Here is a 27,961-nt window from a genome sequence, read left to right as displayed (position 1 = left end):
CGTACAAGATGTCGGTGAGGCCGCACTCGGAGTATTGTGGCAGTTCTGGTTCCCAGCTATAGGAAGGATGTCATTATGCTGGAGAGGGATGTTTCTGGAACTGGAGGGATTGAGTTATAAGGAGAGGCTGGGACTGTTTTCCCTGGAGTGAAGGAGGCTGAGGGGTGACCTTATTGTGACTGTAACACTTCATTCTGCATGCTGTTACTGCTTTTCCCTTCTGCTATCTTGATAATTGTATAGATGGCTTGCAAAGCAGTCGATTTATAGAGATAGACACACTCGTGAAGGGTGTAGACAAGGTGGATGGTCACAGGGAAGGGAAATCTGACACTAGAGGGCACAGATTTAAAAGGGTGGTATTTTTCACCCAGAGTGTGGGTCTGTATATGGAACGAGCTGCCGGAGGGGGTGGTTAGAACACAGAGGAACAGGCCCTTTGGCCCGCAACGTAGTGCCGAAACAATTAATCAAATGACTAACTAAACTGATCTCTTGTGCTTACACAACGTCTGTGTCCTTCCATTCGCGTTCCGATCTAAACATCTGTTATAAGTGGTTGGAGGCGGAGGGGGGTGATGTTCCCAGTGCAGTTTAAGTGACTTGGTGTGGACTGGATGGGCTGAGGGGCCTGTTTCTGTGCTGTACGATGACTGTACAATGACTCAGACTCTAAAAGTCCCTCATCTATTTGGCTCCACCACCACCCAGTCAGCGCACTACAGACCTGTGTGTCCCTCACAGTCATTGAAAAGTACGTGGAGGACATTTCCTAAAATGGAGGTATCTAGGACCAGCAGGCACAGCCTCAGTATAAAAGGACATCTCTTTAGAATAGAGATGAGTAATTTCTTTAGCCAGAGGGTGGAGAATCTGTGGAATTCATTGCCACAGATGACTGAAGGCCAAGTCATGGGGTATATTTAAAGTGGAGGTTGATGGGTTCTTAAGGGCATCAAAATTTATGGGGAGAAAGCAGGAGAATGGGGTTGGGAGGGTTAGTAAATCAACCATGATAGAATGGTGTAACAGACTCGATGGGCCCAATGGCCTAATTCTCCTATGTCTTATGGTCTTGTGGACATTTTTTCAAGGAAAAAGAGCTGAGTCCTGTTTGTTTAACTACATGTATTCATTGAATAAAAATATAACAACAGATAGAAATAAATGAAGAATTTCAGAAAACCAGTTCAAAAATTATTAATAATTTTTTAAAACACAATTGAGAAATAACATTTCAAAATACAACTGTTGGTATAAGCGTTTACTACTGAAATACTAGTATAACTGAAAAGGCTTTCAAAGTGCATCATGCAACAACACGTGTTCTCATTCTCACATCTGTCTGGTTGACGCCGAGCCAACGTGAGACATTTCCCGTGGAAGCCCCTCTCTGTTCTCAGGTTGCAAAAACAAAATCACTCGCTGCTTCATTTGGTAGTAAAGAAAATCGAGATGCGTCTTTTTATTATATGTGGTGTCTAAAGAATCGAGGGCGGTACTGCAAACCGCTTGTCAACAAAATATTTGCTCCTGTTTCCCCCTCCCTCTCCCCCCACTGCACATCAGTCAATAGGGAGAGGGAGCTTGGAGGGAGGGAGAGATGCCATAACTGACGTCCCTCTTCTCTCCTCCCTCTGTAGTCATGGTTTAGCGAACCCGAGGACCCCCTGTTCATCGATCCGCCATTGCGCAAGCGCGCGGTGAAGGTGAAGCACGTGCAGCGGAGAGATAAAAAGTCCGAGAAAAAGGTAAGGAGAGGTGGGCCTGTGGTCCACACGGGGTGGGGTTCAGGGGTGGTGGGTAAGTGGCAGGGTCGCACAGCGCCCCGTGGCACGCTCTGCATCCTTCGCTTTGTGGCAGTGCATGTGAACAGCATGCCCAGCTCCACGGGGTCATTGCTGGATTCGCTGGCAGGGACTCGAGTGCCTGGCGTCGGGACCACGGGGTTGTGGTGGGAGGGGAGTGGGTGGGCTCTTCTGTCGGACATCTACTGACTCCATTACCTCCGTCACCTCTCTCCACACCACAGCCTCACCAATACCCACTCCCTTTACAGGTATCTCTCCCTCCTCAATTTAAAGGTGTCTGTCACTCTGACTGTAACTCTCCCTCTGTGTCGCACTCCCACGTTCTGTCGGGCTTCTCTCAGGCATCCTGCTCCCCGTCTGATCCTTCAACTCCCCCTCACTTCATTTCCCTGTCTCCTTCTCTGTCTCCCTCTCCTTTCTCTCTTGTCTCGCGCTTGCCCTTGGGGGCCAGTCGTCCTCCTGCCCCCCCACCCTCTCATGGGATAAGGAGGGAGGGGGGTGGACTGCTGGAGCTGTGGGAACAGAAAAGGAGTGTGGATGGTAGGAGGCGGGTAGAGGACGGCAAGTGGGACGGGTAGAGGACGGCAGGAGGCAGGGGTAGAGGACGGCAGGTGGGACGGGTAGAGGACGGCAGGTGGGACTGGTAGAGGACGGCAGGTGGGACTGGGTAGAGGACGGCAGGTGGGACTGGGTAGAGGACGGCAGGAGGCAGGGGTAGAGGACGGCAGGTGGGACTGGGTAGAGGACGGCAGGTGGGACGGGGTAGAGGACGGCAGGTGGGACTGGGTAGAGGACGGCAGGTGGGACTGGGTAGAGGACGGCAGGTGGGACGGGGTAGAGGACGGCAGGTGGGACGGGGTAGAGGACGGCAGGTGGGACTGGGTAGAGGACGGCAGGAGGCAGGGGTAGAGGACGGCCGGTGGGACTGGGTAGAGGACGGCAGGAGGCAGGGTAAGAGGACGGCCGGTGGGACTGGGTAGAGGACGGCAGGAGGCAGGGGTAGAGGACGGCAGGTGGGACTGGGTAGAGGACGGCAGGTGGGACTGGGTAGAGGACGGCCGGTGGGACTGGGTAGAGGACGGCAGGAGGCAGGGGTAGAGGACGGCCGGTGGGACTGGGTAGAGGACGGCAGGAGGCAGGGTAAGAGGACGGCCGGTGGGACTGGGTAGAGGACGGCAGGAGGCAGGGGTAGAGGACGGCAGGTGGGACTGGGTAGAGGACGGCAGGTGGGACTGGGTAGAGGACGGCAGGTGGGACTGGGTAGAGGACGGCCGGTGGGACTGGGTAGAGGACGGCAGGAGGCAGGGGTAGAGGACGGCAGGTGGGATGGGGTAGAGGACGGCAGGTGGGACTGGGTAGAGGACGGCAGGAGGCAGGGGTAGAGGACGGCAGGTGGGACTGGGTAGAGGACGGCCGGTGGGACTGGGTAGAGGACGGCAGGAGGCAGGGGTAGAGGACGGCAGGTGGGACTGGGTAGAGGACGGCAGGTGGGACTGGGTAGAGGACGGCAGGAGGCAGGGGTAGAGGACGGCAGGTGGGACTGGGTAGAGGACGGCAGGTGGGATGGGGTAGAGGACGGCAGGTGGGACTGGGTAGAGGACGGCAGGTGGGATGGGGTAGAGGACGGCAGGTGGGACGGGGTAGAGGACGGCAGGTGGGACGGGGTAGAGGACGGCAGGTGGGACTGGGTAGAGGACGGCAGGAGGCAGGGGTAGAGGACGGCAGGTGGGACTGGGTAGAGGACGGCAGGTGGGACTGGGTAGAGGACGGCAGGAGGCAGGGGTAGAGGACGGCAGGTGGGACTGGGTAGAGGACGGCAGGTGGGATGGGGTAGAGGACGGCAGGTGGGACTGGGTAGAGGACGGCAGGTGGGATGGGGTAGAGGACGGCAGGTGGGATGGGGTAGAGGACGGCAGGTGGGACTGGGTAGAGGACGGCAGGTGGGACTGGGTAGAGGACGGCAGGTGGGATGGGGTAGAGGACGGCAGGTGGGATGGGGTAGAGGACGGCAGGTGGGACTGGGTAGAGGACGGCAGGTGGGATGGGGTAGAGGACGGCAGGTGGGACGGGGTAGAGGACGGCAGGTGGGACAAGGGATCAAGGGATTGGTGGTCCCCCCCCCCCCGAGATCTCACTGACTCTGGGCTGGCACTCTGCTCTTCCTCATCACATTCTCTCTCTCTTTCTCTCCTGTTGGCAGAAGGAAGAGAAATACCGGAGACACCGTCAGAAACAGAAACACAAACAGAAACACCGGCACTCTGACAAGGTTGACAGCCGCGAGCCCAGCAACCTGAGGCAGTGCCTGGGCCCCAGTTGTGTACAGGCCGCCCAACAGGGCTCCAAGTACTGCTCTGATAGCTGTGGGGTCAAGCTGGCTGCCAAGTGAGTGCTTCAGCCTCCTTCCCGAATCCTCTCATCTTCCACCCACCAGCTTTACCGAAATCCTCTCATCTTATCTGCTCCGCTTATCTATCCAAAGCCACTTGTCTCCGAACCCCCACTGCACTCCTGAATCCTCTTGTCTCCTTAACCCCTTGGCTCCTGCACCCCCTTGCCCTCCACCCACCCCCCTGCACCCGCATCCCTTCGCTGTCCAACCATCTCCTCGGCTCCCACATCCCCTACTCTCCCCTGCCCCTCCCCCTCAGTTCCTGCGTCCCCTCCTCTCCCCAGCACCCTTCCCAGCTCCCAAATACCCTCCTCCCCCCTGCTCCCCTGCCGTTCCTGCTCTCTAATCTGCTGATCTTCCATCCTCTGAGCTCCCGAATCCCTTCCTCCCTCTCCCGATTCCCCGTGTCGACACCCCCCCACCACCCGGCCCCCTTTCCTGTTGCCTCCCCCAGACCCTGGAGTGGACTGTGCCGGCTTACTCACCTCTGTACGCATCTAAGTGACTTGAGGTTTTCCCCGTAGCCGGATATATGAGATCCTGCCACAGCGCATCCAGCAATGGCAGCAGAGCCCCTGCATCGCCGAGGAGCACGGCAAGAAGCTGCTGGAGAAGATCCGGCGTGAGCAGCACCAGGCGCGCGGCCGCCTGCAGGAGATGGAGCGGCGCTTCCACGAGCTGGAGAACATCATCACCAAGGCCAAGCAGCAGTCCATCAAGGAGGACGAGGAGGTGGGCACGGTCCACTGGAGATGGGTCCCGCTGGGAGCGGATGGGGGGGGGGTGTGGTCCCGCTGGGAGCAGATGAGGGGGTTGGGGTCCCGCTGGGAGTGGACAGGGAAGGTGTGGTCCCGCTGGGAGCAGATGAGGGGGTTGGGGTCCCGCTGGGAGTGGACAGGGAAGGTGTGGTCCCGCTGGGAGCGGACAGGGAAGGTGTGGTCCCATTGGGAGTGGGGATGGTGGGAGGGGACGGGGTCCCATTGGGAGTGGGAACAGTGGGAGTGAATGGGAAGGGTTGGGGTCCCATTGGGAGTGGGGATGGTGGGAGTGAATGGGAAGGTTTGGGGTCCCATTGGGAGTGGGGACGGTGGGAGTGAATGGGATGGGTTGGGGTCCCATTGGGAGTGTGGACGGTGGGAGTGAATGGGAAGGGTTGGGGTCCCATTGGGAGTGGGACGGTAGGTGGTCCCATTAGGAGTGTGGACGGTGGGAGTGAATGGGAAGGGTTGGGGTCCCATTGGGAGTGGGACAGTAGGAGGTTGCCGGGTAATGGGACTGCTTTGGTACGAGACGTACCCTCCAGCACATGCATCCGCCTGTCACTGTTATGTGTTTCTGCGGCAGGTAAACGAGGGTGACAGCGAGGAGGCTGACTTCCAGATCTTCTGTGTGTCCTGTGGTCACCCTATCAACCCCAAGACAGCCATGAAGCACATGGAACGCTGCTATGCTAAGGTATCGGGTCAGGGGGTAGTACCCTACCTCACACTGTTCCCCCTCCCTCTCCCACCCTGTGCTAAACGCTGCCCGATCTGTCAACGACCACTTGGGGTGGGGTGGGGGTAGAATCAGACGCCTCCCCCTCCTCATTTGACCCCCACACCTCAATTAGTCTCCTCACCCCCTCTCTCTTTCTCTTCCAGTACGAGAGCCAGACCTCATTTGGATCCATGTACCCAACCCGTATCGAGGGGTGAGTAACAGCAGAAAAGTGCCCTGGCGCCCAGGGGGGTAATTAGCCATACTGCAGGTCTGTCCTTGAGGGGGTAACTAATTCGTAGATCTATTTTTGAGGGGATAATGGAGTAGGTTAGGGGGAGGGAAGTTGGACATTTATTCCTTGGATTGAGGAAGACTGAGTAGTGAACTTGTAGAGATGTACAAAATCACACGTGGTGTAGGGAGGGTGAGTTCACACAGTCTTTTTCCCCCAGGGTTGGGGTATCAAGAATTAGAGCGCACAGGTTTAAGGTGAGAGTGGGAGAGATTTAATAGGGAACCAAGGGGCAAAGTTTTCGCCCAGAGAGTGGTTCATATACGGAACGAGCTGCCAGAGGAAGTGGTTGAGGCGGGTAACAGCGATCCCTCTAATTTCTTTTTACATATACATGGACCATAGAATCATAGATAGATACAGCACACAAACAGGCCCTTCGGCCCACCTAGTCACTGCTGAGCCATTTAAACTGCACACTCCCATCAACCTGCAGCCAGACCACAGCCCTCCATACCCCTACCATCCACGTACCTATCCAAACTTCTCTTAAACGTTGAAATCAAGCTCACATGCACCATTTGTGCTGCCAGCTCATTCCACCCACTCACCACCCTCTAAGTGAAGAAGTTTCCCTTCATGTTCCCCTTAAACTATTCAGCTTTCACCTTTAACCCATGACCTTTAGCTGTAGTTTCACCCAACCCAGTGGAAAAAGCCTGCATTTACCCCATCTATACCCTCATAATTTTGTATACCTCTATCAAATCTCTCCTCAATTTTCTACGTTCCAAGGAATAAAATACTAAACTATTCAATCTTTCCCTATAACTCAGGCCCTCCAGACCCGGCAACGTCCTTGTAAATTTCCTCTGTACTCTTTCAACCTTATTTACATCTTTCCTGTAGGTAGTTGACAAAAACTGCACACGATATTCCAAATTAGGCCTCAGCAACACCCTTTACAACTTCAACATATCATCCCATCTCCTGTATTCAATACGTTTATTTATGAAGGCCAATGTGCCAGAAGCTTTCTTTACGACCCTACCTACCCACGACGCCATTTTCAATGAATTACGTACCTGTATTCCCAGATCCCTTTGTTCTACAGCACTCCTCAGTGCCCTACCGTTCACTGTAGCTAGGGAACTATCTACCCTAGTTCGTCCTACCAAACAGCAACATCCCACATTTGTCTGCATTAAATTCTATTTGCCATATTTCAGCCCATTTTTCCAGCTGATCCAAATACAAATACAAATACTTTATGGTCACCAAACAATTGATACTAGAGTGTACAATCATCACAGTGATATTTGTTTCTGCGCTTCGCGCTCCCTGAAGTACAAATTGAAGTAAATATAATAAAAAATTTAATTATAAATCATCATTAGAAAATAGAAAAGGGTAAGTAAGGTAGTGCAAGTCAGGTCTGGATATTTGGAAGTTACGGCCCAGATCCGGGTCAGGATCCGTTCCGCAGTCTTATCACAGTTGGAAAGAAGCTGTTCCCAAATCTGGCCATACGTATCTTCATGCTCCTGAACCTTCTCCCGGAGGGAAGTGGGACAAAAAGTGTGTTGGCTGGGTACGTCGTGTCCTTGATTATCCTGGCGGCACTGCTCCGACAGCGTGCGGTGTAAAGTGAGTCCAAGGATGGAAGATTGGTTTGTGTGATGTGCTGGGCTGTGTTCACGATCTTCTGCAGCTTCTTCCGCTCTTGGAGAGGACAACTTCCATACCAGGTTGTGATGCACCCTAGAAGAATGCTTTCTACAGTGCACCTATAAAAATTAGTGAGGGTTTTAGGGGACAGGCCAAATTTCTTCAGCTTTCTCAGGAAGTAAAGGCGCTGGTGGGCCAGATCACGCTGCAGGCCCTGATAGTCTTCCTTGTTGTCCACTAAATCCCCCAATCTTGACCAACCATTGCTCCCAGCAAGAAATCTTTACACAGCCTGTAAACTTTTTATTTTGCGCTGCATCAGGTCATTTTGTTCCAATTTACACTCGTGTCCTGGAAATTATCTTAAACAAACACAATTCTGAGTCTAACTTCAAGGTTGATTCTCCTTTCTGCAGAGTGGACGGGTGACCTTAAAGAGGCTTATGCAATCACGAGGGACATAGATAAGGTGGATGGTCACAGTAGGGGAGTCTAAAGCAAGAGGGCACACGTTTAAGGTGAGAGGGGAGAGATTTAATGGGGAGAGACAACGTTTTCGCCCAGAGGGTGGTCTGTATATGAAACGAGCTGCCAGAGAGAGGCAGGTACATGAACAACTTTTAAAAGAGACTCCAACAGGTACACAGATAGGAAAGGGATTCGGCTAAACGTGGGCAAATGGCACTATTTTAGATGGGCACCTTGGATCAGATGGGCCGAAGGACCTGTTTCTCTGACTGCGACTGTAACTCAGGGCGGGTGAGTGGATGGATTTGAAGCGATGCTGACCCTCACCTCCCCTCCCTCTCCCCTCACTCCCAGGGCCACTCGGTTGTTCTGCGACGTCTACAACACCCAAAGCAAGACTTACTGCAAGAGGCTGCAGGTCCTGTGTCCCGAGCACTCCCGGGACCCCAAGGTAAGGTGGGTGCAGGGTGGTGGGAGAGGAGGGTGAATGGGTGGCATCTGGAGAACTCTCTGCACAACACTGGGGAGGAAACCATTCACTCCCACCTCACGACCCCAGCTCTCTCTCACTGCTCAGTGAGGCTAACCTGTTTCCTCCCTTGATGCCACCGTTTTGTATCCCTTGATCCCTCAATCCCCATATTGCTGACAGTCTCTGGTGTGTACATCTTCGGCGACTGAATTTCTGCAGATACCCCTCTGGGGGAGGGAGTTTCCGCAGGCACCCCCTTCCCCCAAGGGTGAGAGACTTTTTTTGCAGTTTTCCCACCACAGGAGGAAATTTATTTATTTGTTTAGCAATATAATGCGGACCCCTGCAACCCCGATTAACGCAACATAATCACGGGACAATTTACAATGATCAATGACCTACACAGTATGTCTTTTGCAGGCTCCTCACGGGGACAGAATTTCTGCAGGAAACCTACCCTGGGGGATGGAATTTTTGAGGAACCCCTTGAGTGGGGGAATTCTAGAGGATTCTCCACCCCTCTAGTTGAAGGGCTTTCTCCCCCATCTCTGTCCCGAACAGCCGATCCTTTTCCAGAGACCCCTGGTCTCATGCTCCCCAGCCAGGCATCACCCTCATCGCAACCATGTCATCGGGGATTTCTAAGTGGATTTCCTTTCTGTGTATGAAGCTCCAGAGAGCACAGTCCTTTCTGCTTAAATCACTCCTCAGAGAAAGATCCTCCCTCCCGGGATTCGACCTAGTGAACTCCCGCCATCTTTAGGCAATATGTCCAGACCTGTCCACAAAACCCTGGCGAGGAGGAAGCTTCACTCTGGATCTGACCCCAGTTATGTATGATGGGAGAGTGCAGAGGGAATTTCACTTTGTGTCTGACCCCGGGAGTGTGTGATGGGACGGTGTGGAGGGAGATTCACTCTGTGTCTGACCCCGGGAGTGTATGATGGGACGGTGTGGAGGGAGATTCACTCTGTGCCTGACCCCGGGAGTGTGTGATGGGATGGTGTGGAGGGAGCTTCACTCTGTGTCTGACCCCGGGAGTGTGTAATGGGACGGTGTAGGGAGCTGCACTCTGTGTCTGATCCCGGGAGTGTGTGATGGGACGGTGCGGAGGGAGCTTCACTCTGTGTCTGACCCCGGGAGTGTGTGATGGGACAGTGTGGAGGGAGCTTCACTCTGTGTCTGACCCCAGGAGTGTGTAATGGGGCGGTGTGGAGGGAGCTGCACTCTGTGTCTGATCCCGGGAGTGTGTGATGGGACGGTGTAGGGAGCTGCACTCTGTGTCTGACCCCGGGAGTGTGTGATGGGACGGTGTGGAGGGAGCTTCACTCTGTGTCTGACCCCGGGAGTGTGTGATGGGACAGTGTGGAGGGAGCTTCACTCTGTGTCTGACCCCGGGAGTGTGTGATGGGACAGTGTAGAGGGAGCTTCACTCTGTGTCTGATCTCGGGAGTGAGTGATGGGACGGTGTGGTGGGAGCTGCACTCTGTGTCTGATCCCGGGAGTGTGTGATGGGACGGTGTAGGGAGCTGCACATTGTGCCTGACCTGTGCTGTCCCCGTTCTCAAACGGCAGGTGTCGGCAGACGAGGTTTGTGGCTGCCCGCTGGTGAAGGACGTCTTTGAGTTGACGGGTGAATTCTGCCGTGTGGCCAAACGCAAATGCAACAAACATTATTGCTGGGAGAAACTGCGTCGGGCAGAGGTGGACCTGGAGCGTGTGCGAGTGGTGAGTCTTCTGAAGTCAGTAACCACCCCTCTCTCCCAGATAAATGTTTACTGGGGGAAGGTAATTCACCTCTTCCCCCAGCACTGTGTGTCACTGACTGTATCCGCACTGACAGTAATCCAGCTACTTCACACCATCCCTTGGCGACCCCTCTCCCCCAGCACCCTGCATCACTGACTGTATCTCCACAGATGTTAATCCAGCTCCCTCACATTGTCCCTTGGTGACCCCTCTCCCCCAGCACCATCACAGACTGTATCCCCACAGACATTAATCCTGCTCTGTCACAGCATCCCTCACTCACCCATCTCCCTGAATGCCTCGTTTCACTGACTGTGTGCCATTGTGTGGCAGTGGTACAAGCTGGATGAGCTGTTCGAGCAGGAGCGGAATGTGCGAATGGCTATGGCATACCGGGCGGGTCTCTTGGCCCTGATGTTGCACCAGACCATCCAGCACGACCCAGTAACGACAGACCTACGATCCAACAAGGAGCGCTGACGGCCTGCGACGCCAGGACCCAGCGACACATCTGAAGGGTGAGTGCTTCTCTGGGGGTGGAGCAGCGAGGGGAAGCTATTGGAAGGATGGAGAGGAGGTATCCCGCGCTGCCGGAGGGGTGGTAACAAGGAGGGTATACCACACTGGTGGTGGTGGTGAGGAGGGAACGCTGTGCTGAGAGTTCAGTGGGAGGTGGGAGGAGATTCGCGGAATCCACGGGGGAGACTTCTCTGCTTGTTTCTGGGATTGACCCCAACCTGTCAACTTTGCAGAAGGTGCTGTAACCAGATGCCTGGATGAAATGTGGACCCTTGTGCCTCGCCCCAGCGCTGCTGAGCTCACTGGGGAGGAGTCGTTGCCCTGCCACGTCGTCAAACCCGGGACCAGCTCCCCGCAGCACCTCTCCCACCCACGCCCACTAAAAATTCCTTCGACGTCTTTCCAGAGGGATGAGAACTGTTATCCATTTACTGTGGAGGGAGTCGCTGGGACTGAGGGAATGTCGCGCTGGAGTTGAAGGCGTTCCGTCACTGCGTCGCCACGTGGTTATCTGAGCAGGCTGAACCGTGCCTCCCACGTGCCTAGGACTGAAAGAAACTTTCTCCTCATTCCTCCCCCAGACCAGACAGTTTCCACAGTTCCCTCGGGTGCTTGAGGCCTGTACAGAACCTGACTGTAAACTGCGTGTGTTTTTTTTCTCGTCTGGCAGCACTCGCTGTCCTGTATCCTGAATAAAACAAGTGCCTGTCTCTTTCTTAACCCTCCAGTCGAGCTGTGCACTGCTGTACCAGCCCAGGGCCAGGCAATGTAATCTGTGCTCCCGTCTGTGGCTGCGAGGGAACAGACCCTGTCTGTGCTGAACACTGATGCCTAATCAAGTTCGATTTTATTGTCATTCAGCCGCACACACGGTTACCACCCCACAAAACGACCAACGTGCACAACACAATACACATTACACACACACAGCACGTTGTGGTGAAGTAACATTACCACAAATAAACCAATAAATAATAAATGAGAAAATCTGCAGATGCTGAAAATCCAAAGGAACACACACAAAATGCTGGAGGAACTCAGCAGGTCAGGCAGCATCTGTGGAAATGAATAAACAGTCGAAATTTTGGGCCGAGACCCTTCTTCAGAATGATGGGGTACATATATAACGCAAGTTTAAAAAGTAAACAGTACGAAACTACTAGTGCTTCATACGTCACAAGACCTGGGTGGTCTCGGAGTTCAGTAGTCGGAGGCAGAAGCTGTTTCCTGTCCTAACAGTGATTGTACTAAAGCTACAGTGCCTCCTGCCTGATGGTAAGAGATTAAAGAGATTTATTTGTTGTTGTGGATACAGCATGGAATAAGCCCTTCTGGTCTTTTGAGCCGTACCGCCCAGCAATCCCCCAATTTAATCCTAGCCTAATGACGGAACAACTTAAAATGACCGATTAACCAACCAACCGATGTGTCTGCACTGTACGGGGGTGGGGGGGGGGGGGGGGGGACGGACTGAAACACACGGAGGAAACCCACACAGTCATGGAGATAACGTACAAACTAAATTTCTTCTGCTTGCTCATGGTCCATGTCCCATCATTCCCCATGCAGGTATGTGTCAGTTGAAAATTGGGGTTCCTAATGTGTATCCATGGACCCCTTGATTAATGGTATAAAAACAGGTTGGGAACCCATGGTCTCAAAGCTCGTCAACACCACTATCTTATCTACCTTCTGGCAACCCATTCCGTACTCCCACCACCCTCTGTAATTTTAACAAAAAGACTTGCCCCTTCACATCTTTCAACTTACCCCTCAAAATACATGACACTTCTGGGGAAAGAGACCATCTACTGTATCTATACCTCTAATAATTTTATAAACCTCTATTGGGTCTCCCTAACTTTTAGGTCTCCCCTCAGCCTCTGCTGCTCCAGAGACTGGCACCTCGGTCAGCATGGCTGAGTTGGGCTGAAGGGCCTGTTCTTGTGCAGCATCCGGGCAAGGCTGTGCAGGCATCATTTTGTGGTCCCTTGAAGCCAAGAGCAGATGGGATCTTGCCCTGCTCTTGGGATTAATTCTGTGAAAGTGTGCAGGGAGAGAAGCTGTCAAAAACGCTGGTAGTTCCAAAGACATTCTTAGCTCAACAGTTGAGATTGGGCGTCTCCAACTATAGCAGCCTCTGTAGGTAATCTGTCTTTGCACCCAGTTCAGCTTTCCCAGGTAGACCCAGACTTCTTGCTCCTTTTACAAAACCATAGACACAGGAGCAGAATTAGTCCACTCAGCCCATCGAGTCTACTCCACCATCGTTGCTGATTTACCCCTCAGCCCCATCCTCCTGCCTTCAGTCCGACTAACCAAGAGCCTAGCAACTTCTGCTTTAAATATATCCAATGACTTTGCCTCCACAGCCGTCTGTGGCATTGACTTCCATTGATTCATCACCTTCCAGTTTAAGACATTTCTTCTCATCCCTGTTGTGAATGGACATCCCTCTGCTCCTAGCCTCCCTGGCTGTAGGAATCGTCCGCTCTGAGCCTTCCGGTATTTGATAGATTACAATGAGATCCCTCCTCATTGCAACCTCCAGCGAGTGCAGGCTCAAAGCCATCGATATATGTTAACCCTTTCACTGATGGAGATCTATCGCCCAAGGACTTTCTTGATATCAGAACCGGAACCCATTGTCTTGGTCAAAGGATCATCCAGTACAGAAGCAGTCCCTTCAGCCCATCACACCTGTGCAAACCCTCTCTCCAATGTCAAAGTGCACAAGGCCACGTGTCCACAGGTGCAGAGAAAAGCTTACCTGCAGCATCATCACAGGAGACAAAGATTAAAGATTACCCTCAGAAGGATGACCTGTACTTGTCACCTGCATGTCGAAAAGAAGTGAAATGTGCCATTAAGTAAGATTAGTTTTATTTGTCACATATACATTGAATAATAAACATACAATGAGGTGCATTATTTTGCATCAATGATCAGCAGCCCGGGTAGGAAGGATGGTGACACTTATGGAGGTTGGGGTGGGCCGCGAGTGTCACTGTATGAGGACCATTTGATGTCTCTGGGTCTGCACTCACAGGAGTTTAGAAGAATGAGGAGGCATCTCATTGAATCCAACCAAATATCAAAAAGCTTGGATAGAGTGGATGTGATGGAAGATGTTTCGTATAGTGGGGGAGTCCTCACAGCCTCAGAATTCAAGGACGTCCATTTAGAGCAGAGATGAGGAATTTTTTCAGCCAGAGGAAGGTGAATCTGTGGAATTCATTGCCACAGATGGCCATGTCATTGGGTACATTTAAAGCTGAGGTTGATGGGTTTTTGATTAGTCAGGGCCTTAAAGGTTATCGGGAGAGGCAGGGGAGTGGAGTCGAGAGGGGAAATAAATCAACCATGATGGAGTGGGGTGGAGCAGACTTGCTGCGCCGAATAGCCCAATTCAGCTCCTGTGTTTTATGGTCTTATGGAATGAATGGGTGTTGGTAAAAGCAGATACAACAGGCACTCGAACAAGCAGACAGAGGAAGAATGTAGACCATGTGCAGATGGGTGTGAGTAAAATTGGCATCACAGCCAGAACAGAGATGATGTTCCTGTGCTAAACTACTCTGATATTGCCTCCTGCGGGCTGCCACGTTGCCAGATGGGAGATGAGGTGCCAATCCTCAAGGTTTAGTTGGCACACACAAAATGCTGGAGGAACAGGCCAGGGAGCATCTACGAAGGGGAATAAACAGTTGACGTTTCGGGCCAAGGCCCTTCATCAGGACTGGGTTGGATTTGGTTGTAAAATTCACAGGAGTCACCTCTGCAGATTGAACGTGTGCTCTCTGCAAAGCAGTCAAAGAGAAAGATCTTAAAAGATCAGCTTTACCTGTCACGTGTACACCGAAACAGGTGAAAAGCATCTCTTGCATCAAGATCGTGCTGAGGGCAGCCTGCAAGTGTCGCCTTCCTTCCATTGTCAACACAGCATATGTATGACTCACTAACCCTAAACGTAATGATTGTGGGGAAGAAGCCCAAGCGTTCACGGGGAGAAGGTACAAACTCCTTACTGACAGCGGTGGGAGTTGAACCCTGATCTTTCGCTCGCTGGTGTTGTAAAGTGTTACGCTTCCATATCGCCAAATCAGTGTCTGATTTCTCCAAGGTAGAGGGAACCAGGGCATCAGCAGGAAACGCAGTGCTCTACATTGGACCAAAGTGATTCAAGTCAAGGTCAAAGTCGAGTTTATCGTTGCATACTTGACTACATGCCTGCACAGGTGCTACTTAAAACCTGCTCGCGGCAATATCACAGGCGTGTCAAATCAGATAAGCGGCATTCATAAGAGAAAAAAACAAATTGAGAAACTAAAACAAGTTTGCCGCGAGTACAGAGAAATGTGACATCTGCATTAACAGCCAACGCACCCAGGGGTGTGCTGAGGACAGTCCGTACTGCTGGCCACGCATTCCAGCACCAACATAGCATGCCCATAGTGCTTGGCAGGACAACACAGAACACAACAGCAACTGCAAACACAAGCCTCGTTTCTCCCTCCCACCTGCACGCACACACAGTAATTTAGCACCAGGACAGGCTCCAGCCTCCAGTGGACACAGACTTCAGCTTTCAGACACAGCAGACTTGGCTCCGCTGAACGGGCATTGACATCCAGACTTCTGATTCGACCCTCGGTATTGATCCCGGGTCACACCGATCACTGAACACTGGGCCTCGAACTCTGGACTCACCGATTCACAAGCCCAGGGGGACATCAGAACTCCGATTGCAGAACCTGCTGACAACTTGCTAACCTGGTGGGGTGGGGGGGAGCTTTTGTCCACATCTGATATCAGGCCACAGATGTCCAATGACCACGTCGACTGGAGAGCGGAGACTCAGACTCCAACCAGACTTATAAATCCTAACCTGACAGCCAGCTCTCCTCCCTGTCCCCAAAACTATTCTTACAAGCCTAAAAATGTTTTTTTAATTTTAAAAAACAAAAAAAATCTGAGCCGTGAATTAATAGAGGTCACAGCTTGGCGCCACTTTGGATTAAAAATTACATATAATTTTTACAAGGTGGTGATGGACATTGCCTTCTTGAGGCAAGGCCTCCTGTAGATATGACCAATGGTGGGGAGGGATGTGCCCCTGATGTATTAGGCTGAGACCACAACTCCGCAGCTTCCTGCACATTCGGATTGCTGTACCAGTCCGTGATGTCAACAGGACATCTGTAGAAGTTTGTTAGTTTCGGTGACAAGCACAACCACCTTAAGCCCCAAAGTCTTCCCAGATCTGTGTTTTGGGAAGACAGGTAATCCAATATGTAAATGCCCAGGAATTTAAAGCTGTTGACTCTCCAGTGCAATCGTCCTTTGTAGACCGGCATAGTCAACCCTCCTTCTTCCTGAAGTCAACCATCAGCTCTTCAGTTTTGCAGATGTGAGGCGGGGGGGGGGGGTCATCGCGCCACTCAACCCGTTGACCTATCTCACTTCTGTAGGCTGCCGCATCTGGACAGAAGGTTAGGACAGTGGGGAGGGAGGAGGCAACGGGACCTATGTTGCATCTGCTGAGATTCAGGGGTGTTTGAAGACCTGTTGCGTGGAGCTGGCACTGACCTGTCAGCCTGCAACCTAAAGGGATGTGGTGCAGTGACGTCATGGTTAGCACAACGCTTTACAGTACCAGCAACCCGGGTTCAATTTCCGCTGCTGTCTGTACGTGTCATGTCGGTTCGTTTTCTTGAGATTCTTACACAATTGATACAAATGCAATTCGCCAACTTCTGTGGGTGGCCACGATTCTTTATTTAAGCAAGTACAAGCTTCCCGGAGGATCGCTTAACAAACTTTGCAGTGCTTGCGGAGTCCTGTCAAGCGATGCTCTCTGGACAAGGGTACAGTCCTCCCTTTTTATAGGGTTTTACACAATAGTCATGTATGCAAAATACAAGTCTTAGCTACCCCCACAGTTACATGCCTGGCAACAGTGATAGTACGAGACACAGGCCACATCCACACTAGACCGGATAATTATGAAAATGCCAGTTTCGCATAAAAACGATAGGTGTCCACATCAAGTGTTTTTGAAAATATCTCTGTCCACATTGAGACGGAGATTTCGGCGAATCTCCTCCTACTGCACATGCGCAGGACACATCTACCGAAAACAAGCGACACGTTTGGTATCGAATCTCGCTGTGTAAGAAATGGTACGTGTTTGTTCAGTTACAGACAATAAAAACTTAAAACGACGGGCAGCTGTTGGCTCTCGCACAGGAGGAATTAAAACTAAAAAGAAACAAATACTGGAGCGTATGGAGGCAACTGACAGGGAGTTCAAGGATAGTATGACCCGGCTGATGACGAACATTGAAAAATTGACTAACTCTGTTGCATTAACAGAGTTAAATGTATTAATTAACTTGTTAAATGTATAAAGCATGTCTGCATCAGTATTATCTTGTATTTCCATACAATGTTACACTAGGTTGTTACACATCTATTGTCAGAGAAATACTTGCATAAATAGGTAAACCACCTTCATACGAGCAAGGACAGAAAACAGGGCAAAGTGAGTATACTTATTTATTCAGTAAGTCATGGGTCAAAGTATTTGGTGAGTACATTTCTAACTCTTCTGGCTTCAGTCTTGTTGCCGTCTGTTCTGAAATTGTTAGGTTGCGTTCAAGAAAACAATGAAATTGCGTGCTGCCGCCAGCATCTGTTCCGGTACGTCCCGACAGCATTTTTACATTTCTCCAGTTAACCCGTCCACACTGCTCTGACCCTTCCGGTGTTTTCAAAATTACACACCCTGGACAGTGTTTCTGAAAATCTCCGGTTTCGGGGGACAAAAACACCGTTTAGTGTGGACGGAGGGTAAAAATGAAGAGAAAAAGCTTCAGTTACGGATTTATCTGGTGTAGTGTGGACGTAATTACAGAATATCAAGCACCTAAAGTAGAAGCAAAGGTCATTCACCCAAGAACAATGTGTGCAATTAAAATCTGAATTCTTGCATGTCATCAGGACAAATTAAGCCTGTAACATCTCAATAGTACTTGATAAAGACCACTTAATCACCTAAAAGCATCTAATTTCCTGCAAGTCAACAGGACAAATTATCCTTTAACATCTCATACGGAGTTTATACGTTCTCCCCGTGACCACGTGGGTTTCCTCCAGGTGCTCCGATGACCTCTTCTCAGTCCAGGAACGTATCAGTTGATAGGTGAGTTGATCACTGTATATTGTCCTGTGATTAGGGTTAAATTGGGGGATTGCTCAAGGGGCAATCCATGTTGTATTCCAATCAATCAGAGAGAAAATTCTGACATTAGAGGTGCAGGATTCCCTGAAGGATAACTTAAGGTTGAGTTGGTGGTAACGAAGGCAAAGGTGAAGTTAGGGTTACAGTTCAAATGTTCAGTTTAATATCAGAGTATACAACTTGAAATTCTTACTCTTCACAGACATCCATAAAACAAGAAACCCCCATAGAGTGAATGATAGAAACACCAAAGCCCTGAAACCCCTCACTTCACACAAAGAGCAGCAAAAGCATCTCCTCTCCTCCACTTGCACCAGCGAAAGCACTGACCACTACCCTCCACCATGCAAGCAATAGCAAAAGCCCCCTTCAAAGAGATCCTGATCTAGAGTCCATAACCCAACACTTTGGTATCTCAGACAGGTTCTCTCTCTCCATGGACAGAGAGAGAGGTCGCTCCCACAACAATGAGAGTGGGAGGCCAGTAACTTGCTGTTCCAATCTTCCGCTTCAACTTCTCCAAGCCCCCCAGACGGACAGGCTGTCACTCTCCATCCAAAGGGAGGGGGGGAAATCGCTCGAGTACAGTGGCCTTCTTCAGACAGCAGCCGGTGATTACAAGGCCGTCTGTCTCGATGTTCTGTATCCCACGACACTTCAGTCGGCAGAATCTGCAAGGATCCGGGTTGTCCACGGGGCCGCTCGTCTTCCAGGTTATTCCCGGAAATAACAAAGCACTCGGACACACAGCCGATCCTAAAACCCACTGTTTGCCAAGAACTGTAGCTTGAACTGCAGATCACAGACTCCAACAGAACCTCCAAACACCGTGAAAGGAAGACATGGTGGTTGTGGACCAACTGGTAGAAGTCGCTGGGAATGCAGACACACTGGAGCCATCTTTCCAAGATCCTCCTCCTTGGAGGAAGTCTGCTGAGGGGTAGTGAGGGAGTTTCTCACTGTGTGAGGGACAGTGAGTGAGTACCCTGCTGTGGGAGGGGGCAGACCTTCCCATTGCAGGAAGGGCATTGAGTGGGCTTCCCATTGTGTGACGGAGTGTGTCGGTGTGGGAGGGGCGGTGAGGGAGCTTCCCACCAACAGGGGAAGGAAATGAGCCATAATCCAGCTCGCTGGGCTGGGAGCGCCGGTGAGGAAGCATCCCACTGTGTGCAGGCTGTTGAGCGAGTGTCCATCGAGGCACAGATCACTGGATGATGAGTGGTGAGGGAGCATCCCACTCTGTGCAGGCTGTTGAGCGAGTGTCCATCGAGGCACAGATCACTGGATGATGAGTGGTGAGGAAGCATCCCACTCTGTGCAGGCTGTTGAGCGAGTGTCCATCGAGGCACAGATCACTGGATGATGAGTGGTGAGGGAGCATCCCACTCTGTGCAGGCTGTTGAGCGAGTGTCCATCGAGGCACAGATCACTGGATGATGAGTGGTGAGGGAGCATCCCACTCTGGGCAGGCTGTTGAGCGAGTGTCCATCGAGGCACAGATCACTGGATGATGAGTGGTGAGGGAGCATCCCACTCTGGGCAGGCTGTTGAGCGAGTGTCCATCGAGGCACAGATCACTGGATGATGAGTGGTGAGGGAGCATCCCACTCTGTGCAGGCTGTTGAGCGAGTGTCCATCGAGGCACAGATCACTGGATGATGAGTGGTGAGGGAGCATCCCACTCTGGGCAGGCTGTTGAGCGAGTGTCCATCGAGGCACAGATCACTGGATGATGAGTGGTGAGGGAGCATCCCACTCTGGGCAGGCTGTTGAGCGAGTGTCCATCGAGGCACAGATCACTGGATGATGAGTGGTGAGGGAGCATCCCACTCTGGGCAGGCTGTTGAGCGAGTGTCCATCGAGGCACAGATCACTGGATGATGAGTGGTGAGGGAGCATCCCACTCTGGGCAGGCTGTTGAGCGAGTGTCCATCGAGGCACAGATCACTGGATGATGAGTGGTGAGGGAGCATCCCACTCTGGGCAGGCTGTTGAGGGAGTGTCCATCGAGGCACAGATCACTGGATGATGAGTGGTGAGGGAGCATCCCACTCTGTGCAGGCTGTTGAGCGAGTGTCCATCGAGGCACAGATCACTGGATGATGAGTGGTGAGGGAGCATCCCACTCTGGGCAGGCTGTTGAGCGAGTGTCCATCGAGGCACAGATCACTGGATGAGGTAGCTTCCCAGTTGGTGCGATGGTGAAGAACAGCCCCAAGGCTGGTAGGGGTTGAGGGAACAACCAGCCGCGCGAGGGAGCGAGGGGAAGGCGTATATTCCGTCGTGCTATTGGCTCGGCGAACCGCGCCCTCCAGCCCAGGCAGCCAATGGCTAAGCGTCGTCTGGCGCCCGCGTGCTCCCCGACCGTGCGGCACGAAGCGGCTCCAGTCCCCGTTTTTCCCGCGGCGACCAATAGCTCGCCGGCTGCTTGTCCTTCGATGACCAATGGGCAGATCGTGGGCGGCACGTGCCCTGACGTAATTTCAACCCCCCCTCCCCCCGCGCCACCAAACCGGTCGCTGGCTATGGATTGGCCTCCTGGCACTCTGTCCCGCCCATTCCCTCGGTGACGTCGATCAACAGGGTGACTCTCAACACACACGCGCCACGCCCCTCCCGCGTGTCACTCTCCCTTCTTCCCCCCCCCCCCAGGCGCCACGTGCTGGCCCGCCCTGCTTGCCCCGCCCCCTTGCCCGTTTTCCGACCAATAGCAGAGCCAGGCCGCCGCCACTGTCTCAGTCTCCCCGCCCACCTGCTCGGGCGGTGACGCGCCGTGTGCGGGTAGGAGGGCGTTCGGGGTCACGTGTGATCACGTCAGGGCAGGTCGGAGGGGGCCGTAGCCGGGATACGACAACCGGACCGGAGCGGAGCGGAGCGGGGTTCGCCACTCACCTCCGCAGACGGTCCTCCCCGCAACTCGGTGAGCGGCGCTGGCGGCCGGCCGGCCGGCGTGAGGTAAGCAGTCAGCAGACACCTACGGCGTCCATCCGTTCCCTTTCGCCGTTGTCCGGGGAGTCCCGCGACCTCTGACCCGTTGAGCCGCTCTCCCTCCCGGGGTCCGGTCGCAATCCTATTGCGATGCACGCTCCGTTGCAGCCGGCGCCGGTGCACGGGTGCAAACTCTGCGCGTCTTATGCACCGATGCAGAAACTCTTTGCAATAGATGCATTGGTGCGTTGCACCGATGCAAATTCGGCACGTTAAATCACCCGCAAAGTATCCTACCCCCACCCGTGTCCCTCCGGTTTCACTCCCTCTCCGTGACGGGAACCCGCTCCTCAACATGTTGCAGACGCGACCCGCTTCGGCTCGGCGCCTCGTGTTTGCATTTGCGAGTCTCGCCGCGTCTGTCTCTACTTCTTCAAAGTGTTGACTTTTAATCGCCGCGGCGCGTATTCACTTTGTTTTTTTTTTGCCGGCTGCAATCTCCGCCCCTCACCCCGCTCCTCTTTTGTTAATTCGCCTGCGCGTTCGCACGGACTTTCTGCTGTTGGGTTGAAGCGAAAACGGCCCGCGGGGAGCCGGTGGGATCTTGCCGGTGGGTGGAAAAGTGTGGGGCGGCACAATCGGTGGGGAGTTGAGAGGGCGCCGGTCGGTGATGGGCTGCGAGAGGGAGATTCGCCGCTGAAGATGGCATGAGACCGGGAGTGACCTGAGACTAGTTAAAAAAGAGCAACTACGGACTTGGCTTCGAGATTCCTGCCCTTCCCGCACCTGCCCACCTCGTCCCCCCCCCCCCCCACTACTACTTACTCCTCCGCGGCCCTTCCCTTCTATTGCCCACCCTCTGCCCCGTCCCACTCCTCTTGCCCCAGCCTTCTCCTCCTACCTGCCTCAGTTCACTTCAGTTGAGATTATTATCGGGATACACCAATAATTCCAAAGAGTCCATCACTGCATAGTAATGATGAATAGCAAATAAAAGTTATTAGCTCAAAACAGCTCAAATCCTTCCCCTTCCTAGTCACAAGCCCCGGATGCACGCCCCAGTCGCGTCCCCCCAGTCGCGTCCCCCCAGTCGCGTCCCCCCAGTCGCGTCCCCCCCGTCGCATCCCCCCCGTCGCATCCCCCCCGACGCATCCCCCCCGACGCATCCCCCCGTCGCATCCCCCCCCCGTCGCGTCCCCCCCAGTCGCGTCCCCCCCCAGTCGCGTCCCCCCCCCAGTCGCATCGAGCTGTGTTTTTGAGCGAGAAGAGGATTGAGTGTGAGATGGTGTGCGAAATGTGAGCTGACAGACTCAGCTGGTCACTTGCGTGCAGACACAACCCTTGTCGGGGGATAAATGAGTGAGATGATGTGTGTCTGTCACCGCATTTCCTGCCCCTGTCCCGGTCCCTCCCGTCATCTGTATGCTCGCCCGGCGCTGTGTACTGAGCTCATAAACATTCCTGGGCTGTCTGCGAAGGCTCGGAAAGCTGTCTTGTCTCATCTTTGACCTTGTCCAATGTTTCGCTTTCTGTGTCTCCCCGGTGTTGTATGTGTACTTGTCCTAACGTCCATGTGCACATCTCTGTCTCCCGGCCCCCTCCCCTCGTACTGGAATGGGTTTTCTGGGTGGTGTGGTTTCCGTGTTGGCCATGTTTGCTAGTGTCGCTGCCATGCTGAGGGAAGTTTCCTCCTCTGGCCCTAAACCAACGGTGTGATGGACAGCACAGTGGCTCAGTTTGTAATCTCCATTGGCCTTCCCCTAGTCTCTCTTGTTCCCTCCCACGAACGTGCAAGTTAGCTGACGTTATCAATTCCCATCCTTGTGGGGTGGAGGAGTTGGTGGGAAAGTCGGGGGAATAATATGGGATTGGTGTAGATGGGCCAGCACTGGCTCAGTGGGCAGAAGGGCCTGTCTCCTTGGGGCCTTGCGTAATCTGGCTGCCCCTTAACTCAGCTACGACAGAGTTGGTACACCGTCCCACTGGCTTCTGCACGTGACGCTGTTTACTCAGCAGTGACAGACTCTTCGCATTGAGAATCGATGGGTAGCAACCTTCACACTCCACCTTCTTCCCACCCACCACCTCCCATTCCAAGCCTCAAGCAGGTTTTCCCAACTCGCCCACACTTTTTTGTTTGGGTGTTTGCCCCCGCCCCCACTGCTTTTCCGGTCCTGAAAAAGGGACTGAAACATCGACCCTTTTCCATTTCCACTCATGCTGAGTGTGGGTGTGTAGCTTTGGATTTCCAGCATCGGCAGAATTTCTCCTGTTCAGTTTTTAAAGGATTATCTTTATTTATCACACGTCCATCAAAACATACAGTGAACTGCGTCTTCTGCGTCAACTTGGGCTGTGGGGGGTGGTGCCGTTAAGTGTTGCTGTGTTTCTGGTGCGGGTGATTCTGCCCGTCCGGGCTACCAAGCTCCCGAGGGATCGGCCCACCGTGCCTGTGTGGAACAATACTGCAAATTAAATCTCTTGTGCTTCCGGGGTTTCTTTAACGTGCGTACGTCAGAGCGCCGAGGTGTAAGTGTGCCGTACTGCATCAACGGCCAACGAGATCCGGGTGCAGCCCGCATGTCTCACCGTCCTTGTGCCGTTTCAAATGAGAGCTGGAAAGGGACCAGTCCGGTCCTCGGGTTGCAATTCTAAATGGTGAAAAGGGCAAAATGTTCAAGGAGCGGTCGGTGCCTGAGCAAGGTGACGTCCTTCATAAAGGATCCCCAGCACCCAGGCCAGGCCCCCTTCCCACTGTTCCCATCAGGGAGGAGGTACAGGAGCCTGAAGGCACACACCCAGCGATTCAGGAACAGCTTCTTCCTGAATCTGACGTCCGATTTCGAGATGAATTTGTGATGTATTGTACTGCTGCCGTACAGCTAACAGATTTAATCAGACACTAAATCTGATTCTGATGTTAACAGCGTCGGAGAGGAATTTGCTGCCGTTACTTGGAATGTGTTGATAGCAGCCAGAGGGTCGTCTGGCAAGTGCGAGGCTCTTAAAGGTGAGACGTCAAGAGTTCGAGGACTGCGCCTTCACCTCTCTGTGCGGGGCCAGTCTGCCAGGAATAAGGAATCCTGGGTGACTGAGGGCATTGGGGCCCGGCTCAGGGAAAAGATCCTCAGGAGTGAAAGTACGCACAAAGGGATTTGGGTGTCTTTGTGCTGGATTCCCTGAGAGGTAATTTGCAGGTTGAGTCGGTGGTGAGGAATACAAAGTTAGCATTCATTTTGAGAGGATTAGAATATAAAAAACAAGGGTGTAATGTTAAGGCTTAGTAAGGCACTGGTGAGGCCTCATCTGGAGGATTGTGAGCAGTTTCGGGCGCCTTATCTAAGAAAGGATGTGCTGAAACTGGCTCGGGTCCAAAGGAGGTTCACAAAAATGATTCTGAGATTGAACAGCTTGTCAAGTGAAGAGCGTTTGATAGCTCTGGGCCTGCACTCACTGGAATTCAGAAGAATGAGTGGCGGCCTAATTGGAACCTATCGAATGGTGAAAGATCTCGATGGAGAGGATGTTTCTTCTGGTGAGGGAGTCTAAGACCAGAGGATAGAGCTTTTAGTAAGGAGATGAGGAATTTTTTTAGCCAGAGGGTGGTGGATCTGTGGAACTCTTTGCCACAGGCAGCTGTGGAGGCCAAGTCATTGGGTATATTTCAGACAGAGATTCTTGATTAGTCAGGCCATGAAGGGATACAGGGAGAAGACTGGAGACTGGGGCTGTGAGGGGAAAATGGATCAGCCATGATGAAATGGCGGAACAGACTCGATGGCCTATTTCTGCTCCCATGGCTATGATCTTAGGTCAGGTACCGGAAGCTGTGGAGTACGAGGGATGCAGTAGTGCATGCTGGTTTCCTTCTTGCAGTAGGAGATTGAGGAAAGTAGAAAAGGGATTCATAAACAACACGCACAAAATGCTGGAGGAACTCAGCAGGTCAGACAGCATCTAAATAAAGGGTTAACGTTTCAGGCTGAGACCATCCATCAGGACCGGAAAGGGAGAAGATGCCAGAATAAAAAGGTGAGGAGCAACACTTTATATTCTGTCTGGGTAGCCTCCAACCTGATGGCATGAATATTGATTTCTCCTTCCAGTTAATAAAAAAAATCCCTCCCCGCCCCTCTTTTTCTGTTCCCCACTCTGACCTTTTACCTCTTCTGTCACCTCCCCCTGGGTCCCCTCCTCCTCTGGTCCACTCTCCTTTCCTATTGGATTCCTTCCTCTCCAGCCCTTGCCTTTCCCACCCACCTGGCTTCACCTATCACCTTCTCCCTAATCCTTCTCCCCCTCTCCTCATCTTTTTATTTTGGCGTCTTGACCCGCTTCCCTTCCAGTCCTGATGGAGGGTCTCGGCTCGAAGCGTCGACTGTTTATTCATTTCCATAGAGGCTGCCTGACTCTGCTGAGTCCCTCCAGAGTTTTGTGTCTGCTCTTTTGGAGCTCCAGGATCTGTGGACTTTTTCTGTTTATCTCATGGCATGCCCACAATCTGTTGTAAAGTTGTCCTGTGATTAGGATGTGGGGCCTGCAGAGCATACCGACAACTCTAACCCCTACCTACGTCTTGGAATGTGCGAGGAAACTGGAGGACAGTCACACAGACGTTCATGGGGCGAATGTGCAAGCAAAACGTTCAAAGTACTTTTATTATCAAAGAATGTATACCTTGTACATCCTTGAGATTTGTCTCCTTACAGGCAGCCATGAAACAGTCAACCCAAAAGAACTCATTTAAAAAAAGACACACCCAGTGTGTCGAGTGGGAGAGAAAGACAAACAAGCAGTAAAAGTAAGCGAACAGCATTTAGAACGGAAGTGGGTCCTCGGACATGAATCGTAGAGCAGGCTCAGTTCAGCGCATAGTGGAATAAATGTCCTGAAGCAGCAAACCAAACTGGCCCGACCCTTGCCTCTGCTTCCCAACACCCTTCCTTTTAAATTGCCCAAACTCGGGTCGTTCCTCACTCTAGGACCCGGGCCCTGACGCATCGATACGCTCTGGGTCTGGACCCCGGCACCATGTTCCGGCCCGTATGTGACCATTCCGAATTGCCCCAGTGCTTAGATCGATCTAACTTCGCTTCTGATTTCCTCCGCTCCGACTTTAAAGTCTAATGCTTTATATCGTCAATGACCCAGCTGCATTTCCCACCGTTCTCTGTAAGGGGATCGCACTTTCTTGCCGTGAGCGTGTGCGTTTCCTCTGTCTGCTCCAGTTACCAACGACACTGCAAAGCCTTACTGGGCGGGGAACCACAGCGGCCGCTTTCGGCCCTGCTAGCAAATGGGACTGCGTTCCTACGTGAGGTCAGTTGGTTGCACGACTGGGTGTGTGCAGGCAGAGGGCGTGTGCACCGGGAGGCCAGCGCGCATACACGGAGAGGTGGCTTGCACCGATTCCTTCCTTGAACGCCTCTGCTCCCCCCCCCCCGCAGCCCTGCAGGCTGTTCCGTGTAGTAGAGAGCCCAGTGCTCGGGCTGTTTGCTGTGGGAGGCTGCGGTCGGGAGCCTGGTGAACAGCCCAGCTGGGGAGGCTCAGGTCACGCGCTGCGTGTCTCTGTGTGTGTGTTTGTGTCTCTCTCACTCACACTCACACACTCACACACAGGCATTTCCTGCTTCCTGTCCCTAGGGCATTACCATCTTGCTGGCTGGCTGCCTTCCCTCCAATCGTACACACAGAGGAACAGACGTACTCACAGACACGCTGAGGCACACACGGGCACGGACACAGGCCGGCAGACAGGCGCAGACATGTACATATGACACTCAGAAATCGAGAAGCAAAAAACACACACAGACGGATGCACACACAAGGACGCTGACACGCACAGATACATACAGGGACACGCACACAGAAACACTTCCACAGAGAGAGAGACAGACACACACACACACACACACACACACACACACACACACACACACACACACACACACACACGCGCGCATGCACGCCATGTGCACAGAGAAAGTGAGCTCAGAGACTTGCTGCATCTCTCGGTCTTTTACTCTCCTTTAATGTTTTTTTTTACATTGTCTGAACCCCTGACTCCAATCTCCGTGACCCCTGTTGTAACCCTCGAGACCCCCCCCTGCAATCTTCCCTGACACCACTCATTAGGGCTAGAATTCCCCTACTGGCCTCCAACCTCATGTCACTTTCTCTCTCTTTGAATTCTTTCCTCCTCCGCAAGCTGCTCAGAATGGACAGGATTCTTTGGGAGTCAGCGCCTTCCCTTCCGCAGCCACCGGATCCGAGCGTCTTGTCTTTGGACAGTGCTCTGGCGAACCCTCCTGCGGAATTCCCCATCAGCTCTCTCACACACCCAGGTCCTGTTGTGCTGCGGAACAGAGGGAAGGGAGGGTTACAGTGCCGATGGTTCACGCCCTTCCATCGGCCATCTCCCACTTCCTTCCTTCGTCTCTGCTCTTTTTTCAGGTGGTTTCAGATCTCTTGCCCGCTCTGTGGTGTTGGATCCTGTCTCTGCAGCAGTCTCAGTCCTTTCTTCCCCCCCGAATCTCTCAGGGTCAGGGGTTCTCTCTTGAAGCTGTCCCCATGAGCATGTGATGATGTCACAAGGCAGTGGTTGTTCAAGATCAAAGTTTTTCTTCTCCTGGATGAGCTGTCAACCATGGCTGACAAGTGACTGGTTTTAAGGCACTGTCGGTAGAAACGGTTCCGCCGGGCCTAGTCGCTAAGCCGAACATGAGCGCCAGGGCCTGGACTTGGTTGTCAGAGGCTATTTCAGACACACGCCGTTGGGAGCATTTAGAAGATAGTGGGAGCTTGTCCCCAATACCACCCCCAGCTATAACAACTTTAAGGAACCAATAGTATCAACGTGAGGTGTAATATCACTGATGTGCATTCAGTAGCCACTTTACCACATACAGGACATGTGTTCCTTGTTCATGAACTTCTGCTGCTTAGTCCATCCACTTCAAGGTTCTTAACTACACTCAGTGGCCATTTTATTAGCTCC

At 52.7% G+C, this 27,961-nt stretch overlaps 2 protein-coding genes across 5 annotated transcripts in view; both read left to right on the top strand.

The window, feature by feature from the left end:
• The window catches only part of LOC140715822 (CXXC-type zinc finger protein 1-like), a 35,001-nt gene extending 23,488 nt beyond the window's left edge, over window positions 1–11,513 (top strand). For all 4 annotated transcript variants that reach the window (XM_073028243.1, XM_073028240.1, XM_073028239.1 and 1 more), the window contains 9 exons: window positions 1,644–1,751; window positions 4,012–4,196; window positions 4,728–4,935; window positions 5,548–5,658; window positions 5,847–5,896; window positions 8,408–8,504; window positions 10,101–10,253; window positions 10,608–10,792; window positions 11,027–11,513. In XM_073028243.1, the coding sequence (XP_072884344.1) occupies window positions 1,644–1,751; window positions 4,012–4,196; window positions 4,728–4,935; window positions 5,548–5,658; window positions 5,847–5,896; window positions 8,408–8,504; window positions 10,101–10,253; window positions 10,608–10,754 (1,059 nt within the window). In that variant the 3' untranslated portion in view covers window positions 10,755–10,792; window positions 11,027–11,513. The remainder of the gene's footprint in view (window positions 1–1,643; window positions 1,752–4,011; window positions 4,197–4,727; window positions 4,936–5,547; window positions 5,659–5,846; window positions 5,897–8,407; window positions 8,505–10,100; window positions 10,254–10,607; window positions 10,793–11,026) is intronic.
• Window positions 11,514–20,842: 9,329 nt separating this feature from the next.
• LOC140715821 (uncharacterized) overlaps window positions 20,843–27,961 on the top strand; it is a 207,158-nt gene continuing 200,039 nt past the window's right edge. The window contains exon 1 of the mRNA XM_073028226.1: window positions 20,843–20,991. The gene's annotated coding sequence lies outside the window, so the exon portion shown is untranslated. The remainder of the gene's footprint in view (window positions 20,992–27,961) is intronic.

Source organism: Hemitrygon akajei, chromosome 24, assembly GCF_048418815.1.
Source record: "Hemitrygon akajei chromosome 24, sHemAka1.3, whole genome shotgun sequence".
Taxonomy (NCBI): domain Eukaryota; kingdom Metazoa; phylum Chordata; class Chondrichthyes; order Myliobatiformes; family Dasyatidae; genus Hemitrygon; species Hemitrygon akajei.
The sequence above is the reverse complement of the archived record's forward strand: the minus strand, read 5'-3'. Positions and strand labels throughout refer to the sequence as shown.